At 43.4% G+C, this 19,464-nt stretch overlaps 4 protein-coding genes and 1 non-coding gene across 8 annotated transcripts in view; 2 read left to right on the forward strand and 3 right to left on the reverse strand.

The window, feature by feature from the left end:
- Positions 1 to 106: 106 nt before the first annotated feature.
- Positions 107 to 4,101, forward strand: mtrf1 (mitochondrial translational release factor 1). Of its 2 annotated transcripts, none has more exons than XR_004776525.1 (9): positions 107 to 756; positions 951 to 1,048; positions 1,153 to 1,234; positions 1,357 to 1,464; positions 1,654 to 1,826; positions 2,421 to 2,548; positions 2,645 to 2,781; positions 2,898 to 2,996; positions 3,095 to 3,186. XR_004776525.1 is itself a non-coding variant. In XM_027018461.2 (9 exons), exons 1-9 carry the CDS (start codon positions 396 to 398, stop codon positions 3,218 to 3,220), a joined length of 1,302 nt encoding a protein of 433 aa, XP_026874262.2. In that variant the 5' UTR covers positions 107 to 395; the 3' UTR covers positions 3,221 to 4,101. The 2 variants fall into 2 exon arrangements, 1 of the variants encoding a protein (XP_026874262.2); XM_027018461.2 differs by having other exon boundaries at positions 2,421 to 2,538; positions 3,095 to 4,101.
- wbp4 (WW domain binding protein 4) lies at positions 3,804 to 8,321 on the reverse strand. The gene is made up of 10 exons (XM_027018462.2): positions 8,233 to 8,321; positions 7,929 to 8,001; positions 7,751 to 7,813; positions 7,385 to 7,508; positions 6,813 to 7,013; positions 6,599 to 6,666; positions 6,421 to 6,496; positions 5,550 to 5,833; positions 4,791 to 4,954; positions 3,804 to 4,505 (listed from the first exon to the last, which is right to left on the reverse strand). Coding segments are annotated over exons 1-10 (1,254 nt in total). The 5' UTR covers positions 8,235 to 8,321; the 3' UTR covers positions 3,804 to 4,306.
- Positions 8,322 to 8,540: 219 nt separating this feature from the next.
- Positions 8,541 to 8,612, forward strand: trnae-uuc. The gene has a single exon. It is a non-coding gene; the product is annotated as a tRNA-Glu (tRNA).
- A 1,179-nt stretch (positions 8,613 to 9,791) lies between these two features.
- On the reverse strand, positions 9,792 to 17,704 carry LOC113582580 (SLAIN motif-containing protein 1-like). 3 transcript variants are annotated; one of them, XM_027018408.2, is made up of 9 exons: positions 16,532 to 17,704; positions 14,983 to 15,119; positions 13,246 to 13,398; positions 12,501 to 12,659; positions 11,808 to 12,122; positions 11,229 to 11,240; positions 10,540 to 10,689; positions 10,159 to 10,411; positions 9,792 to 9,959 (listed from the first exon to the last, which is right to left on the reverse strand). In XM_027018408.2, exons 1-9 carry the CDS (start codon positions 16,969 to 16,971, stop codon positions 9,884 to 9,886), a joined length of 1,695 nt encoding a protein of 564 aa, XP_026874209.2. In that variant the 5' UTR covers positions 16,972 to 17,704; the 3' UTR covers positions 9,792 to 9,883. The 3 variants fall into 3 exon arrangements, with proteins under 3 accessions (XP_026874209.2, XP_026874212.2, XP_026874211.2); XM_027018411.2 differs by lacking the exon at positions 13,246 to 13,398; XM_027018410.2 differs by lacking the exon at positions 11,229 to 11,240.
- Positions 17,705 to 17,747: 43 nt separating this feature from the next.
- Positions 17,748 to 19,464, reverse strand: part of LOC113582605 (sciellin) — a 5,950-nt gene continuing 4,233 nt past the window's right edge. Inside the window, exons 13-14 of the mRNA XM_035527052.1 lie at positions 18,094 to 18,196; positions 17,748 to 17,764 (exon numbers count right to left, since the gene is read on the reverse strand). Coding sequence (XP_035382945.1) covers positions 17,748 to 17,764; positions 18,094 to 18,196 — 120 coding nt within the window. The remainder of the gene's footprint in view (positions 17,765 to 18,093; positions 18,197 to 19,464) is intronic.

A 19,464-nucleotide genomic window follows, 5' to 3' on the forward strand; every position in this document is an offset into this window, starting at 1 on the left:
GCCTGCAGGCTAATACCGTATACGACGACCCCTTACGACTCAAATCCCCCGTCAAACTACATATCCCAGAAACCCACATACCGAACTACTTCCTGTTGAACTGGCATGTAAAACATCCTCAATGTGCATCGTTTCTCATGCCGTTTATTTGCGAATGTATTTCACCATCTTATTGGATCATCAAGATACTTTTCTAACTTGAAAGCCGCTTGTTGTTTTTTGTGGTTCTGACCAGTGGGTTTGGTAGCAGATACCTGGACAGGTTTGGATTTGGCTAACGTGGAAACCCTTCCTACTCATTTGAGAGTATTTCGGCCTTTTGACCTGGGTTAACTTTATTGTAGCTTGCAATTTCATATGGGCTTAAAACGAACCGTCTCGAAAAAATAACCACCATGAGTGTACATAGGTGGACACGCGTGTGTGCGCTAAGATTTTTCTCCAGCTTTGTTCCGTTTTCACCTAAAAGCATTTCGGGAACGCGGTCGTTTCCCCGTGGTCACGGCACCAGGTCGTCGCGGCTGTCGTGTCACGCAGGCGACGACCTCCTTCAAAACGGAGCCGTTCAGAGGCACCTGAAGCGGCTGCTGGCCGAGTACACCAATATCTCCAGCAGTTTACAGCAAGCAGAGGTTAGCGACTCTGACAGGAGGGTGTTAAACAGGAGGCTGCTTGAACTATCAACTGTGGCAACGACATTTCAGAGCTGCGAGAGCGCAGCAGAGGAACTGGCAGAAGTTGAAGCTCTTCTACAAAGTAGGTTTCTTCCGAAATTCCGTGAAATCGTTATTCTTTCTGTGGTGCTTTAGGCCGCCACTGGGGGGTCGCCGCAACTCAATTTTGACATACGGTACTTTGTCGAGGTTACGACGTTATATCGTTAATAATTTCTTATTAGCAGTTTGTTACTAAGATTGTTAAACTCGCTGTTTTAACGTTATATATGAAAGGTAGCACAGGTGGAGAAACCGAGGACAAACAATTGGTTGAACTCCTCAAAGAAGAACAACATGTTGTTGAAAAAAGAATATACAATTTAAAGAGAAAAGTGAGTTCTGAAAATGCTATTCGCTCTCGTCACTAACTTACAGCTTTGCAGCTAACTTATTTTGTACCTTTTTGCTCAATAAGTCATACTTTGTGGTTCCTTAGTTGATAAAGACACTGGTGCAAAGTGATGAGCAAGATACCAGCAGCGTTATCTTGGAGGTTGTGGCGGGGAGAACCACTGGAGGTCAGTATTGTGCCACCTTCTGTATTGCTCCACTCTAGTGACCAAAATCTTTAGCGAGGACAACTTTTATCTACAAAAAGGAAGCATAAGTCATTAATTACGTCCTGTTTGTTTTACTCCAGGTGACATCTGCCAACAGTTCACGCGGGAGATGTTCGATATGTACCAAGCCTTTGCCTTCTATAAGGACTGGGGTTGGGAGTTGTTTAATTACACTCCAGCTGATTACGGTACAGCACCTCTCACTCCAACCCTCCCTCCCCTCTCTCGTCTGTCCGTCCACGACTGCGCACTTTTCCTTTCTTCCATACAAGTTTACAGTAACCCGCGTGCTCTCGTACTGCTGCACGCGACGAGATCTAGAACTGCGGACGGCACAGGGTCTGGTGTAACTGGTGAACTTCTTTGACTAACCTTAGGTGGCCTTCACCACGCAGCAGCGAGGATCACAGGGGACGATGTTTATGGCTGGTTGAAGTTTGAAGGTGGGACGCATCGTGTCCAGAGGATTCCCGAGACTGGGCTGTCTTCACGTATGCAACGCATCCACACCGGGACCATGACTGTCGTAGTCCTCCCCAATACCGATGACGTGAGTCTTCGGTCTCTTTCAAACAAAACTGCATGATTTTAATCCTGCGATTTATTTAGTGCTTGGTAGCTGGAGAAAATTGGTTGAGAAATAATCAGAGAGAACCAAGACTCTGAAGTGCAGTTCTTAAAAGTTGAAATAAACCCCAAACGGAAACATTTGAGTTCAAAATACAGTCAATGCAATACAAATCATTTGTCCCACAGAAAATGTGCTTTTTTACCGGTCAAATAAAGGTTTGTACTCCCCAAGAGCATGAAAACTCAGTGGAGCTGAATTTGTAGCCACACCCCAAATCCACGAAAATCTAACAGAGAGACTGCGTGTAGTTGAACCTGTCTGTCGCAGAACTACTACTACTGCTGGATGATGTATGATTGCTACCCATGCTTCGCATAAGGCGTGTGATGGTCAGTTTTGGAAAAACTCCCTCACACTGTCTCTCCCTCACTCCCGCTACACACACACACACACACTCACTCTCCCGGTCCACCCCATACCATGCATTTTTCAAAGCACATTGAGGCCGGTGACTAGCACAACTTTTTAACTATGTACCTTTTCTTGTGTTTTTTGACAATCCCAAACCCCCAGGTGGACATAACCCTAGATCCTAAAGACCTGCGAATTGACACCTTTAGGTCAAGAGGAGCTGGCGGTCAGAGCGTAAACACCACAGACAGCGCTGTCCGCATTGTTCACCTCCCCACAGGTACATGCAGGTACACACTGATCTGTGCTCTACTGAATCTCTTATGAGCTTAGAGATTCCGTGTTCAAGTATGGAAATGATATTTTGAGTTTTTGTTCTGTTGCAGGCACGGTAGCGGAATGTCAGCAGTCCCGCTCGCAGCTACAGAACCGGGACACAGCCCTACGGCTGCTCAAAGCTCGCCTGCACCAAAGCAGTCTGGGGCAGAAGATGGGAGAGAGAGACTCAGCCCGCAAACAGCAGGTTCGTTATGACCAATTCTCATCAAACACGTTCGTTTATCTATTCTGTTTCATATCTTGGTTTTAAAGGCACAATGCACGCTTTACTGTCCTTACATTATTGATGCTTTCGTTTAGGTGGGCACGCGGTACCAGTCAGAGAGGATACGGACTTATAACTTCAGCCAGGACAGGGTGACCGATCACCGGATTGGCTACGTGACCCGTGACACAAAGGTGGATGTGCCACTTTGAAAACGTGTGCAGCATGTCACGTAGAACCTGCGCGCAAGGGTTTGCATTAGCGCTCCATGTCTCACCTTTGTCTCGTCCAGGAGTTTATGAGTGGCGGCGAGCTACTGGAGGAGGTGATCGGTAACCTCCAGGAATGGAGCGAGCGGGAGGCGCTGCTGGATCTGGTGACCAGCGCCGACACTGGACACGCTGGAGCTCACAGATAACCTCACACTGTTGTATCTGTTTCAAGCTCGGAAGTGTAGGATATCTTTTTTTAATTTATTATTATTTTTAATTTAATGTTTATTGCTGTTCTTAAGAAGTTTAGTCTAACATGGCTTTATGTAAAGTTATCAAACTGCATTGATTGCTGTATAGAAAACCTTGAAGTGGAACAGAAGTGTTAAGTTGTTGATTGTGGAAATTAAGGAGAAATATGGTCCGAATGATGCAGCAGTGTGGCAGGACTGAAGACTAGTTAACGTATCTGAGACCGCAGAAACGTGCGTTCTTCAGCTTCAAACTGAAGCAGGGATCAAACAGCAAGCCGTCTGATGCATGAGGTTGTACAAAAATTATTGCAAGGACATTTAAAAAGCTGCATGGTTGACATTTGCAGAACTCATGTTACTACAGTGATACTAGCTGAGATGATTAGTAAGAGAGGGTGGGGAATTACTATCAGCTCTGCCCAGTCACAGTGCTGTGCACACACACGCGCCGACATTCAGCCTATCAGACACAAACATGCCTCCTGTGCCAGGAGCACAACACAATCTTTTATGAAGCATGCCAGGTATATGCATCTCTGTCAAAAAAACATTTATTTGTAACTCATTTGTATAATATATAAATTGTGCAGAATTTGAAGAGTTCAGTTTGAAGAATGAAGTATGGAGAGGAATTTTGGCTTTTGGTGGGGGATGTGCAGATATCTTTGCCTGCACTTCTAGAAAACTTTAGAAATTATACAAATAAATACATAGTCAAGATGTATATCCTTGTCGTAGAAATGTATATGGATCTGCACAAAAAAATTATCAAGTCATGGAGAATTGCTTAATAGTTAGTTAAATTCCTCATTCCAGTTTGAGAACGATATTTTCAAAAATGGGAAACAAAATCTGAAATATTACCACCTCCGTTAAGACCAAAATTAAAAAGAGAGAGAGTGACAGCAGAATAAAATGTACATTGTGATACTTCATCTGTGCGACAAAAACATCAATAGCAGAAGCTGTGCTGATCCAGTTCATCCCATTGCTGCAGTTCATCCAGAACCTGGAACCAGACACGGAGGTGTCGTGTTCTCAGTCGTCCTTCCCCCTCTGACGGAGGCTCCTGGACTTTCCGTTCTCTGCCTTCCTCTTCTTGAACGTGGCTTTGGAGCTGTACTCTTCTCCCAGCGAGGTGATGGTTCGCTCCTTAAACTTGGCCTTGGGCTCTGCGGGCACGTCGGAGGGCGGGGCCCCGCTTTCCGTCTGCGGCAGCTGCAAGTCGACGTTCTCGCTGCAGACACACGTGACGGGTTCAGCCGTCGGAAAAAACATGTGTATCAGTTACTAAAGTCAAAGAGAGGCTGGAACTGTTTGTCTGAAGTGTGTGGATTACGGTAGGGTTGATGCCATAACGGCACTGTTTGTGTTTTCAGTCAGTCGCATCAGTTGGGAACAAACGACAGCACGTGACTCTTAAAACAAAATGTGTTTAACGCGTACAGAGCTTATTTTCCGACCCCGGTATTTTTGTACATAATACAAACACTTCGGCAGCACACAGGACAGCTCTACTCACTAGGGATCCTCCTCTTCCTGAATCTGCTCCCATTCTCCATACGGGGCGAACGTTCTGGCCTTCTTTGCAGGAGTTTTTCTGTCTTCTGCAGGTTGGGACGATCCTACAGTCTGTTTGTCCTTTTCCTCGTCCTCTGCTATCTGTGCTGTTTCTTCCTTCCTTTTCTGAGGAGAGCACTTTTTTTTTAAAAAAATTCTGAATTTCACACGTATACACGAACGGTGTCTCGTGTTTGTCACTGTACAGACCTTTTACGCAACAAATTTTCACTACTCTCAGAGGTTTGAGAACCTGCTGGAAAGTAGTTTCACTTTCTCCCATTTGAAGGATATATTTCTTATTTCAAATATTTACAGGCAAAATATTACAACATACAAAACCAATATCAAAGCAATATTCATGATAATGAACGTTATCCCTAAATCTTTGCATTAATAAAAGCTTCAAAGACATACAGTTAAGAAACTGTTTTAAAATATGCATCTTCCAAGACTTGTAGCTGGTTGGTGATCATTAAAACGTACCACGTCTTTATTCAAAGATGAAATTTACGAATGCATTTCAGTCGTGATAATTTGCTTACATAAAAACAGCATAGGGTTTAAAGCAAAGCATAGGTAAATATATATTTTTTTAAAAAGACGTACCTAATCTTGTAATTAGTGGGCTATGTTGGAAAAACTGAGTATGCCAGTACAAAGCTTCTCAAGACACAATGAAATCAATGCATTAGATGTGTACGTAAGGGATGCGTCTCACCCGGAAGCTGATCTTTGGAACTCGGGACTGTTTGGACTCTGGTTGCTCTGCAGTGTCTGTCCGGGCTTCAGAACTGTCCTCTTCCCCAGAGCGGGACTCTGGCTGTTCTGTAGAAGGGACCTGCTGTCCCGCAGTTTCCTCGGCGGGACTTCCCTCATCAGGACTCTCCTCGGCGGGACTTCCCTCATCAGGACTCTCCTCGGCGGGACTTCCCTCATCAGGACTTCTCTCGGCGGGACTTCCCTCGGCAGGACTATAATCAGCTGGCTTTTCCCAGCTAGACTCTGGTAGGGGAGAACAACATTAAAATACATTAAAATATCTGTCTTTTACAAATAAAGTAAAGCCCAAGAAAGCCTGTGCATATTACAATGTTAATAAAAATTTAATGGAATTATTATTAAACTGTACATAATGAACACAGTCTTATAGTAATTTTAGATTTACTAGATGCAATAATAGTTACACATTTTCATGACAAGATTCTGAATAAGTGTGTTGTGCTGTTGTACTTTGGTCAAGTCATGTTATGCATAATTCTGATGGGTGTGTGAACAGTATTCTGATTAGTCATGTCACACACTTGATATGATGTCTTGAAGACTTATATATTTGTGCAGTGTTTAAATGATCGCTGATCCTGCACCTGTGTTGAGTAACCAGCTCTAGTACTTATTGTGGTCTGATATAGATCTTATGTTTATTTTGCACTTCTAGGTATCAGCATTGTTTCCAGTATATTTCAGCAGTATCCTAGTTCAACAGTATCTTGAACTCTAACCTACTGTTATAGCTAGGATAAATTAGATGAGAAAATGTAATAAAGCATAAAAATGTAATATATAATGTCTTGTCCAGAGTCTGAGCTCACCTCCAGTCTCTGTGTTATAATAGTAAGTATATCCATCAGGGCTCAGAGCTTCCATCCACGCACTGCCTGAGGTTACCTGTTAAAGCACAAGAAAAAGTTATGTATTGTCCTCTGTATATTCAAGTAATTTATTAATATCTAAAACTATGTTTAAAATATGAAGAAAATAATTCCTTACCTCAGTTTGATTTGTAGCTGGTGACACACTTTCACCTTGAAAGCCTTCTGGCTTCTCCCACTGAGACTCTAAATTGAAGGACATAGCCTTAAACCTTTGGTGCGTCTTGTAGAGTAACATCACACATTTGATTGACAACATGAGTTGACCAACATAAGTTTGTACGCTTAGGTACAATAAAACAACAGGGTTAAACAACAGAGTCAGGGCTGACCTCCAGTCAGTGTGTTGTAGTAGTAGATTACGCCATCGTCGGTGGTTCCCTGCACCCAAGCATCTGATTCGCTGCTCGTGCAGGTTACTGTGGTTCCCTGCACCCAAACATCTGATTTGCTGCTTGTGCAGGTTACCGTGGTAATATCCACCTTGCTTTTCTGAGATTTTGTTTGTTTGCGGGCAGGAGCTTCTGAGGCACCTACATAGGAAGCAGTACACGTTAATTTTATGACGGGGTGAAACGAGGCATTTTTCAAAAAAGCATTTGTTCGTTTTTATTTGTTTGTTTACTTTTGCTGTCAAAGTATCACTTTTTTAGTTAGGTCAGTAATTCACAGGTCAGTTGCATCCATGTAACTTCCATCATTCAGTGCAAGTTACAAGGTACTACTGAATTTACTTGAGTAACTCAAGTTACTACAAACATTGAATAATTAGGACAAGAGGCTCTATGGATCACATTTGAAAAGTAAACAGCATTATGAGCAGTTACACCTTACATTTGTAGAAAAAACAAACACTTCAGTCACTTTTTCTGTTACTGGGCAAAACTGTAGATTGGTAAGATACCTGATTCCGCTTGTAGTCTTTTCATATCCTCTTGGTATGCTTTCATGGCAGCTTCTTCCATGGCTGCAAACTCCTTGGACATTTTCTCTTCCTTCTTGGCCTTGTCAATGCTTTTCTTTTTAATCTGTAATGAACCATGAGAGGGAGGGGTGACAAGGCTGGTCATGGGTACAGTCATCCAATAAGAGAGACTTAATTACGTGGCTATATCTTATCTCCTCGCAAACGCAGCACCAACGACTTGCCAAATAATGTTTGCTTATTTTGACTATTTACATTTACATCTTCTATTTACTATTTATTTATCTTCATTATAGCACCCCCTCTTGGTCAGACAGCATATAGCACTAGAAGGCCTGGCTTTACCTCTTCGATTTTGGCGGTGACATTTTGTTTATGATTCTTTCCCCTCTCGTGAAATTCAATACTCTGTCCAAGTGAAGACGAAACACAAATAGAGCAACGAATTATTAAAAAAAAAACATTTTTTAAAACAACGTCGACAGAGACTCTTGAATCGGCAGCGGGATTGTGGATGACTCACTGGCTTGTTGTCTGCAATCCAGCATTTACAGTACTGGCAGAACTTTCTTGGTTGGGATTTCCAGTAATCAGCCCTGACGACGTGTTAACAAAACAACACAAAATACGCAGAAACACAAGTGTAATTCAGGTATTAATGCAAGTACGTATCTACACCATCTAGTTAAGGAGCTGGCTAATTTGGCTGGGCAGGTAGGTATCCAGCTAGCTAAACATTGTAACGTGACCATAAATCAAGGGCTTAAATGCGCTAACCTTTAAGAATCTGAGAGAAATCATAGGCAACGTCGTGTACAAGTACTTACATTATCCACTTTTATCATTTATACAAGGGGTCTAGTAAATACTGGGCTAACTGGCTAGCTGCATGTCTGAAAATATCCACATTTGTCGCATAGATATGATGTCATAGATTTCCGACACTCGTAAGGACTTAAATGGCTAAATAATAGCTGGCTAACGCTAGATTTAAATCTGCTCCTTAATATAACATTGTATTTGTTTCAGGAACTGGAATTGCTGTTAATTTTTCATTTTTTTTTTTTTTTTTTTTTTTTTTTTTTTTGGATGTTGTTTATATAATTGCCTACCTAAGCGACTCTTAAGCAAGACCTCCCATATGGTCTAGCGGTTAGGATTCCTGGTTTTCACCCAGGCGGCCCGGGTTCGACTCCCGGTATGGGAAGGAATTTTTCTCTTTTCGTTTCCCACTGTAGAACGGACAAGCTGAAATGTACATTGTGTTTACCATATGCACACGAATCGACCGTTAATTGACCTAAAGATAAGTAAAATGAGTACCAAAAAGCGATGTACTGATAAAATACTTAAAAATAAGTACTATATTTATACATTATCTTACATACAAAACACCGTCCAATTTTTACTTGTGAATAAAGAGCTAAGACATTTAATACCTTTAAAGTGTTAAAAGAGACATTATTTATGGATTTATATGTAGTAATACTTAAGTGAGTCATCTCATGATGCATAGCTATAGGTCACTTGTACCGAAGGACAAATATTATTCTCAAATATTAACAATGACACCAACAAATTCTCAAGATAAAAAAGCTTTAATTTAGCTTACACACACAGGGAGCTTCAATAAAATGATTATAAAGTGAAATTCTGGGAAAAGGTGGTGTGGTATAGTGAACAATATATAAACATTTTAAAATGTATTTTATACATTGAAAACACAAAAAGGATGATTTGTACAGTGCTACATTTGTGGCTACCAAACCCTTATTCAGTGCTTAAAGAAGAAAGCTCACAATAACAGTGCAATACCAAACAACGAAAACAAACAATTATAATAAAATCTGTTAAATTCAGATAAATACATAATTTGCAAAACCTCATACATTGTAGTGTTATGTCTCCAATACTGGAAAACAAATTGTTATATATATTATGTACCTGTTTTTACATCAGTTTTTAAAAGACCAGTTCATTTCATTCAATAAGAATTTTGTTTATGTTCTGGCAAATATGGAAATTGTTAGTTAAAATAATTTAAATTACAAAACTGAGTAACATTGGAATTTTAAATTTGGCACACACCAAAATCAAGTGACTTCTTTTCACAATTCATTTAGCAGCATGTTTAAAGTTTTTATAAATGCAAATAAACTAACAGATGCTCCTAAGGGCAGTGCATCTAGCTCATTTTTGACTCAGTCACATACCTTCAGCAGGTCTAAAGTCATTTAAATAGGGGCTTTTTTGCATACAGAACTCGCATACGGAAATCTAATGGATCAGAGGAGGAACTCCATGATTAACCTCTATTTTTCTCCATAGTGGATTTGTATCGTTATTTACCCCATTCACCCCCCTCCCCTGCCCCCATGTCCTTCACAAGAACACTTAGTGATGTAGTACACAATCCCTGCCAGCAGGGTGTGTCCTAGCCTCTCCGGTCTCATCGACCTCCATGTTGCTTTCAGCCTTTTAGTAACAACCATCTCGCCAGCTGCCGTCTCGTAGGGCACTGAGGGTTGCCAGGCTCTTTGGTGGTGTCAACAAACTAAAGGAGTAGTAAGAAACAGATACAGTGTTGCAGTTAAAAAATAGAAAATAAAAGAATAGCATGTAAGTTAATAGGAGTCATAACACAAAAAAAGTTTTTTTTTTAGGAAGAAAGAGCATTCTCACACACACACTAGATCATACACACCGGTGTGGTTAATAATAAACTAATCTGACAAAGTTTTCCAGGACTCTACCTTCTGACGGGTTGGGTGAGCTTGCTGCGTGGAGTGGAGCTCATCCCGGTGAAGGACGCCGGCCGTGGGAGGCCGCTGCGTGTGCCTTTACTCGGCTGTGGAATCCCGCTGCTAGGGAGAGACTGCTGGCTGGCTGACAGAGTCGTGGATGACGGGCCTTTAATGGTGGGGCTCACGTAGGCAGTGGCTTTGAGGGACTGCTGTGAAGACAAGGGGAAATTCCCAACACTGTGGACCCGATTCTGGAGCTGGCCTGGAGAAGCGATGGAAGAAGTGAAAGTGATCACTGTGGTTTATAATAGGTGATTTATAATGATTTATAATAGGTTAACTGACTGAGAATAAGGTTAACGTGACCAGGAATACACTGAGAAGTCTTACCGGAGGACTGTAATCTTGCAAGTCCACTGGATGAGTCAAAGCTTTGACTGTTCCGGATGGATGTAGGAGAAGCAGTGTGATTGGCTGGATTGGGCACACTCGGCATGCTGGGAGCCCTCACCAGGTTTGGCATGCTCCTCCTAAGATTATCTAGAGCGGGAACGTCACATCATGACAGTCAGGGATTACATTCACAAGGCGCACGAACCCACATTCAGAGAGGCACGGAAATATGTTCAGATACACCAAGATTCAGAGTCAGCTAACCACACCAGAAAAATGCTCTACATTTATCAAATTTAAATTTAAAAAATAAATACATTCATGACACGTTATGTCACGTTTACTCTGATGATTTTCTAAAATGGAACACTTTGATGCCCAATAAATGTTGTTACAGAAACACAAAGTCTCTGCTTTGTAGGTCTTCTCTCCCTAATTGAGTTGTCATTGGCCAACACACTCCATAAGACAAGCCAAGGCAAAGCTCACAGCACTGCACAAGGCCTCAGCAGTAATTATGATGCATATGTAAGCCCCTCCCCATGAGAAATGAATATTCATATTTAAAACAAGAGCCTGAAGCTAGAGCTAAGATGAATAATATTTTTTTTCAGATATTACCAGTTTGAGCTTTTCCTGATCTAGCAATTACTATAAAATAATCCACCAAAAGTTTGACAACTTACTCTCATACTCGACTGGATTCCAAACAGGATCCCCAGAGATGACACACCCAATACACACCCAATACAGAGTACACACAGAGAAGTAAAATACACACAGATAGAAACAAAAGAACCCAATTAAAAATTACTCAGAGGACCAATGTCAACATGCATGTCTTTTTCCTTCATTATGTCTCAATGTCTATCTGAGTTTCCCCCTCCAAAAATGGGAAGGTTTTCAACCTCACCTACAATGACGTGACATCCCAAAAAAAATCAATTAATTAATTAATTGGTAATTAATTGGTAGCTCAGTGGTAAAGATACTTGTAATCAGAAGGTTGCAGGACAAGCCCCACCACTGCCAAGTTGCTGCTGTTGGGCCCCTGAGCAAGACCCTTGACCCTCAATTGCTCAAGTTGTACTCAGTCATAATTGTAAGTTGCTTTGGATAAAATGATCAGCTAAATGATATAACAAGAGCACACCAGTTTAATGCATTAAACAGAGCTGTAATAACAAGAAATGAACCATTTTCACACGGCAACCAGACATCCCATACAGGGCTAGCGATTTCCATACCAGAACCCACAGCCCTACCTGAGCTGGACCTGAGACTGAGCTGCTCAGGTGTGCAACTGGGGCCGGCCTGGGTGTGGTAGGGCAGCGTACAGGTGGAGGAGGGTGTGCTCCGTCTCCAGTCCCTAATGCTGGTGAAGGTATGTGAATGGGGCAGCCCTAAAGGTCCGGCCCGGGTCAAGCGGGGCTGAGGAGGAGGGAGCTGGCCATAATCTTCGTCGTCGTCGTCGTCGTCGTCCTCTAAATGGGGCTGCCTGAACTGAAAAGACGAGCTGCCACAGCGGCGGCTGACTGCCGAGGAGGAAGTGGACGAAGTGGCATAGTCCTGACGCAGACCTGAGGGCAAACCATGCACGGTTAGGCCGTTTACTGCAAACAGAGTTTGCACTCACTTGCCCGCTTCTAAAAAGTTATTTGAAATCTCTACGTCTGAATGCAATCTAAAAGGATCGACAGTGCTCTGCACGCTGAATTCAGTAACAATCATAACGATTTTCCTCATAAAATCATCGAGTGCTTAGTTCATATCCCTAAGCCCAGTCGTCTATGCATAGCTTAGCTCAGGGAAACTGGGCTATAGTGCCGTCATTTACATTTTACATTTTCAGCTTTTTCCACACACCAAAACAACCTACATATCTACCAGCATTACAGTACATGTGCTCTCTGGGAATTGAACCCACGACATCAGTGCTGACGACCTGCTCTACTTACTCTCCTCCTGGAGGCGTGCCATCACTTGCACATCCGTTAGGTCCTGCAGCTTGTATCCCAGAGACCCGGCATCATCATCCAGCTCCGTGCTCAGCTCACTGTCCAGAGACGACTGCGGCCTGAATGGAGTGTGTCGCACACTGCTACCCACGTGAATGGCTGTCAAACACACACCTGCGTGAACAGCCGTTGAACAAACTCCTGCACCGTGTTAAACGCTTAAAAGCACGTCCCACGAGGCGTTACATAAATAAAATGAGAAACAAATCTGTTGCCACAGCACAGGTTCAAACAGCTCAGACATAAAAAAAAAACCCCACATTTATTCCAAGACCCAGCACAAAGTGAATGTCAAACTGGCTTATGGTGGCACAAGGCAAATGATGGGCCTGGTGCCTTGCAGGTGGGTGTCACCATAGTATCGCTATAGAAATGGTCACCATGGCAACACAGTGATGGGATGGCAGCGCTGCTTACTGCAGCTGGCTGGGCGATGGAGGAAAGTAGGCGTTCTCTCAGCTAGAGGAGAGCGATCCTTTCTGGCTGGGGTCGGGGTCAAAAGAAAAGAGGGATGGAGGGATGAGAGAACAAATGAAACTGGACAGAGGAGGAGGAGAGAGAGAGAGAGAGAGAGAGAGAGAGAGGGACGCAACAGGATGAGTTTACACTGAAGAACGAAGGACTGAATTCGCAGACGCAGTGCCAATAGAGTAATAATAACAGATAATAATGAACTGTGCGTCACCTTGCCTGTCACAGGAAGCAGTGCAAGGTGCTGAAGTGAGGGAGGATCTGGAGGCGGGAGAGGAGGTGCACAGCAGGGAGACTCCGCCCACACGGCTGTGGGGGAAAGCTGAAGGGGGCGGAGCTGAGGAGAACACGCCCCTCCATCTATTCACTGAGGAGGATCAGGTAAAGCAGAAAGAGGGAGAGCGTGACCGCTCGTGACTTTCCTGCATTTAACAGGAAAATATAAATGAGTGCTTTTAGCACAACATGACTTCATTCCATGAGACATGGAGCAACACATTCATGACCGGTTTCCAGCCGTGGTACCGACTGGAGAGGAAGAAAAAGAAAACCGAGGCAAAGTTTTAATGGGTTTAAAACATCCTGGGTGGCCAATATCTCTGTACCTCCACACTACATTTGGGTGCTTTCTAAACAAGCATCACTGCACTTCCTTGGCACATTTGAAAGGGGCTTTTTGTCCGTTGGGACATCTGAAATTAACATAGGAGCGTTCAGCAGGTTACATAAGAACAGAGAAAGGACATTCTGCTTGAAGAATCGTCTCATCACGTCCTGCATAGGGCCACCAGGGGGCCTCATGGCAGACACCGACGAGGAGCCAGAGGACAAATCTGGTCCTTCAGTGGTGGCAGACAGTGGAGCATTCAGGTCTTAAGAGCAGGTACTGTGTGCTTCTAAAAGCAAGGCATTTACGGGGGAACTGGGCACGACAGCCGCCTGGACAACCACGTACGTGCACACCCGTCCGCTTTACATCATATGTTCTTCAGAATGACAACAAACACAAACAATGCTAACGTCCGGCAGCCCAAAAATAAAGAGACACAGATCCCCTTCAGAAACAGAGCTGCATCTGTGCGTGTGGTGGTCTGTTGGACAAGTACTCTGTACATATAGAAATACTATTACAATATTATAGAAATATACAGGTTAACTGAATAAATATATAAATACTGTAAAAGTAGATATGTACTGTACAAGCATAGAAATACTGTACATGTATGTAGGTCATGGCACTGTACAAATCTTGACACACATCTTGGTCCACTAAGAGCGTCAGTCTGCCTGAGATTAAGGCCCTAATCTACATTAATCTCTATTAATGCATTACGACCTGCTCCAGAAGCAGCATGTCCCATCAGCCTCCTTCATGTGTTCAGGGCTGTGGTTCCATCCACCCCACAGACTATATATGCATTTATATTACACACACACACACACACACACACACACACACACACACACACACACACACACACACACACACACACACACACACACACACACACACACACACACACACACACACACACACACACAGTCTATGCTTCCTCGCCTGCACCAGACACTTCCACTTGTCCACTGGGCTTCAGATGTGTAGGAGTTAAACAAAGGATAGCGAAGACAAGCATACTCAGAAGAGAAGCTTTGTTAAGTAGACTGGAAGAGCCTCTCGGGGTTACACTACATGCTTTCACTGTGATGCAACACGATATAAGACGTACGAAAAAGAAGACAGCAGGTTCAAATCTTTGTGTTATTAGACTGTACTGTTTGTAGATATTCATGCTGGAGTTTGTTGACCCACCTTTAACATTCATTTATTTTCCAGAAGTCAGAGCACACATGTACACGCATACACACGCATGCACACATACACACACGCGTGCACGCAACTGCCCACTCACACGCAGACACACACGCACAGACACACACGCACAGACACTACCTGACTCTGGCCTCTGACATAGTGATGGTCTAGGTGTCTCCAGCTCTCCTTGAGGATGACCCAGCACATGCCTGCACCACTGCAGAGGGGTCCCACCGCTACCAGCCCACAAACACGACTTAGATCCCGCATACAGCCTGAGGAAAGAGAACGAATGTTTGAGCAAAGCTATTAAACATCAGCAGTGGCAAATATCCACTTCACTCCGTTGTGTTTGGAGTTGACGTGTCGTCAGAGTTTAAAGCTTCCACAGGCGAACAGAGCAAAGTAAAAGCAGGCAAATGCGCTTGGATGTTGAACATGGCCATGACCCTGCTTAGCAGACTTTCAGCGACAAGCACACCAGACCTTCAGGTGCTCGTGTTTTTCTGATCGCAGCTAGTAAATAAGACCTCTGTTCTAGCTGGAGTTGCAGCTTTGTTCTTGAACAAAGACTTGGTCTTAAACCTCGTCCTGAACCTGACTATTGTAAGACTGCAAATAGTCATGTGCGATTGCTCATAGGAATAATGAAATACTGATATTGCCTCAGGGGGTGATTTTGATTCTCTTGCTTTCATATTTCATATTTCATCATGCTCATATTTGCATTACAAAAGCAAAACTGATGTCATATCTCATGTAGTGAGTAGACATGTGCACATTCACTCACAAGGGAAGGATTTCTGTAAAGAACCTAAAAAGACTAAGGTGACTCCTGTAGACAGATCAGATGTGAAGCATCAACACCCAAGTCAATCGAAACAAAACAAATCACTTTAATGGTCACGTCACTTTAACACAAGTGTGAATGATGGTGGACTGCCATATTAACATCATCATCTGCATCTTATAACTCACTGGTCTGATCTCTACCACAAGGACACTGTATACAGGATAAACTCACCGATCTGATCAATCTCATAAAACACTTTATGAGAAACTCAAATAGAGATGATCTCTACCACAAATGCATGAAGAATAGAACATTTACTCAAGCCTCTCAGCTTCATCTCTGATCAAACGCAGCTAACGAGGACAGCCGATTTGTCTGACGAAAAAACTGACAATACAGCGGGTCTGATCACAACATTCTGTGACCTGCAAAAAGGAAACACAACAGGGAATATCTGCAGGGCAGAGAGGAGTAGCCAGGTGCAGGTGCATGCCCAGCCTCCTGCATGAGTTAGTGTGGACAAGTAGGACAACCTGTGTTGTGGTAAAGGAGCTGGTGGAATACTCTCCACAAACCTACAGATATCAGACAAAGAAAAGGCTGCATGTTGTAATTTAATTAGGAAAATGATTAATGCAGCAGTTAAAAAAAAATAAGATAAAAATAAGGAGATGTTATATAATTTAGGATCATAATGGCAATATCACTTAAATATTTACAGTAAACAGTCAGATGAATATGTCCTGGTCAGTTATTCAACTGAACTGCATTATGGGCTGAAAACACAGCAGGAAAACCGCATCTGTTGCAGCTCTTATTCGCTGTAGCTTTGGGATGCAGTAGCAGAATGTTCGGGGAGACAAAACCAGGGACACGGTTTAACGAGATGCCTACCACGTCTCATCCGACTCCGCGGTGCACTGGAAAATAGAATCTAGGTCTAGCACCTCCACCTCGTCCAAAACCGTGGGCTCAGAAGAGAGGCGGTACGCATCCGCCGCCTCGTCCGCCAAATCAACGGTGGAGTGGGGCTGGAAACATAGGACATGGTCCTCGGACACACAACACTGCTCCAAGACCGCCTGGCAAGCGAGCGTGGGCGCGGGGCTCGGGACGCAGCAGCTTCCGGCTCCGATGGAATTCCCGAACAGGTTCAGCTGCAGAGATGAAAGCGGGCTTGTGCACGCGCCGACCGCGTTTGCACGCGTCCTCAGCTGCTCGTTCTGCCTCTCCAGTCTCCTGACGAGTTCCTGCAGCTTTTTCACCTCTAGCTCCGCGCTCACGGCACCGCCGACGTCCGTCACGCTCGGCGTTTTCAAAATCGTCGCCTCCATCGGACGACAGAGAGTGTCAGATAATCGCCGCGCGGAAATGGTGACCGCGTCTTGCTCTCATTTGGCTGCTGCTCACCCGTCGCCTTCGCTGCAATTGCGGCGGCACGGTTTCCTCCCGTCGCACCTCCTCCAATGAACGGCCGTGGAGCGCAGGAGTCTAGTCTCCTCCCTAGCGCAGGAGTCGCCTCCGCTCGGCTGTCAAGACCAGCGCCGCCTCCAGCCTTGCACTAATGATGATCATTAACTAAGTTATTCACATGTAGACTACGCCGGGGATAAAAGGAGTCCTAACAATTACAGCCTTTTTAACACTCCTAACAGTTACAGCCGTATTATAGAAGAGGTCCTGACGGGCAGATTGTATTTATTTTAGGTCAGGCTTGGCACGTGTTTCAGAGCTGTTTAAGGGCAGATGTCTGCTGTTTTCATGTTGGAACTCAAACGTTTACACCACACAGCCTATTCAAATCACCCATTACAGCTTTAATCGCATTCGGGACACCATGGTACAGAAACAGAAACAGAAATTACAATACTAAAACATATGTCAGGTTGAACATTTTCACACCTGGTGTGCATCACATTGCAAAAAAAATAAAAAATAAAATCTTGTATGCTTAATTAATTCTTTCATCACAGGCCCTATGTATTCCTTTTCCCATGTAAATATCTCAGAAAAAATTATGTTGACATGCATGTCAATAAAGGTATTAAATGTTTTTATTCAATCCAGTGGTATGGTATATGGCTTTCTTTATGAAGGATCCATCTTTTCTTCAACGAAACCACTGAGCTGAAAAGAAGATAGAATTGTGATAAGAATTATCATCATGATCACACAGTTCATGATGTGTGTCATACTAACACACTGTATATGTATTTAAAATAAGATAACACTTTACTGATCCCAAAGAAAATTGCACAAGGGAAAACGTAAATTAAATCAGGATAAATAGAGCAGAGTTGTAGGAGTGAGTTACAGAAATACAAAAGTGTGGTACAGATGAATTATAAACCTTGATATAAGAGTTAGCAGAGTCTAAATACATATACAAATTATGTACATGTATAAAATGCTTATGTGTTGTTATGGTTGCAGAACCAATGAGAGTGAGCTGTTACCTTTGGTCTTCTTGTAGCAGTTATCACAGTGGACCATTCCCTTATACACCCACAGGCTGTCGCCTGCCTCCAGAGCGCCCAGAGAGATCCGGCAGAGCTCACACTGAGACACATGAGGCAATAGCTTACTGCCCCGTATCTCCCCTGAGATCATAGTAACTGTTCTATACTCCCCTGAGGTCATAGTAACTGTTCTATACTCCCCTGAGGTCATAGTAACTGTTCTATACTCCCCTGAGGTCATACGTATAGGCTTTATCTCCCCTGAGGTCATAGTAATTGTTCTAACTCCCCTGAGGTCATAGTAACTGTTCTATCTCCCCTGAGGTCAATTTTAACTGTTCTATCTCCCCTGAGGTCATAGTTATAGTCCACTCTCTCCCCTGAGGTCATATGTATAGCTTCTATCTCCCCTGAGGTCATAGTAACTGTTCTATCTCCCCTGAGGTCATAGTAACTGTTCTATCTCCCCTGAGGTCAATTTTAACTGTTCTATCTCCCCTGAGGTCATATGTATAGCTTCTATCTCCCCTGAGGTCATAGTAACTGTTCTATCTCCCCTGAGGTCAATTTTAACTGTTCTATCTCCCCTGAGGTCATAGTAACTGTTCTATCTCCCCTGAGGTCAATTTTAACTGTTCTATCTCCCCTGAGGTCATATGTATAGCTTCTATCTCCCCTGAGGTCATAGTAACTGTTCTATCTCCCCTGAGGTCATAGTAACTGTTCTATCTCCCCTGAGGTCAATTTTAACTGTTCTATCTCCCCTGAGGTCATCACAACTGTTCTATCTCCCCTGAGGTCATCACAACTGTTCTATACTCCCCTGAAGTCATAGTAACTGTTCTATCTCCCCTGAGGTTATAGTAACTGTTCTATACTCCCCTGAGGTCATAGTAACTGTTCTATCTCCCCTGAGGTCAATTTTAACTGTTCTATCTCCCCTGAGGTCATAGTAACTGTTCTATCTCCCCTGAGGTCAATTTTAACTGTTCTATCTCCCCTGAGGTCATATGTATAGCTTCTATCTCCCCTGAGGTCATAGTAACTGTTCTATCTCCCCTGAGGTCATAGTAACTGTTCTATCTCCCCTGAGGTCAATTTTAACTGTTCTATCTCCCCTGAGGTCATCACAACTGTTCTATCTCCCCTGAGGTCATCACAACTGTTCTATACTCCCCTGAAGTCATAGTAACTGTTCTATCTCCCCTGAGGTTATAGTAACTGTTCTATACTCCCCTGAGGTCATAGTAACTGTTCTATCTCCCCTGAGGTCATAGTAACTGTTCTATCTCCCCTGAGGTCATAGTAACTGTTCTATCTCCCCTGAGGTCATAGTAACTGTTCTATCTCCCCTGTGGTCATAGTAAC

This window comes from Electrophorus electricus, chromosome 1, assembly GCF_013358815.1.
Source record: "Electrophorus electricus isolate fEleEle1 chromosome 1, fEleEle1.pri, whole genome shotgun sequence".
NCBI lineage: Eukaryota > Metazoa > Chordata > Actinopteri > Gymnotiformes > Gymnotidae > Electrophorus > Electrophorus electricus.

Bases quoted from the DNA above. Each gene is read 5' to 3' on its own strand.
- wbp4 (XM_027018462.2), bottom strand. The intron at 7,014-7,384 runs GTATCTTACCAA...CTTCCTATGTAG, and splicing joins AAGACTACAAGCGGAATCAG to GTGCCTCAGAAGCTCCTGCC. The intron at 4,506-4,790 runs GTGAGTAGAGCT...GTGTGTCTGCAG, and splicing joins CAGGAAGAGGAGGATCCCTA to CGAGAACGTCGACTTGCAGC.
- LOC113582580 (XM_027018408.2), bottom strand. From the start codon at position 16,971: ATGGAGGCGACGATTTTGAAAACGCCGAGCGTGACGGACGTCGGCGGT. The intron at 15,120-16,531 runs GTAGGCATCTCG...CTCTTTCCTCAG, and splicing joins GCGGAGTCGGATGAGACGTG to GCTGTATGCGGGATCTAAGT. The intron at 12,123-12,500 runs GTAAGTAGAGCA...GTTTGCCCTCAG, and splicing joins GGCACGCCTCCAGGAGGAGA to GTCTGCGTCAGGACTATGCC.
- mtrf1 (XM_027018461.2), top strand. From the start codon at position 396: ATGAGTGTACATAGGTGGACACGCGTGTGTGCGCTAAGATTTTTCTCC. The intron at 1,235-1,356 runs GTCAGTATTGTG...GTTTTACTCCAG, and splicing joins GGCGGGGAGAACCACTGGAG to GTGACATCTGCCAACAGTTC. The intron at 1,827-2,420 runs GTGAGTCTTCGG...CCAAACCCCCAG, and splicing joins TCCTCCCCAATACCGATGAC to GTGGACATAACCCTAGATCC.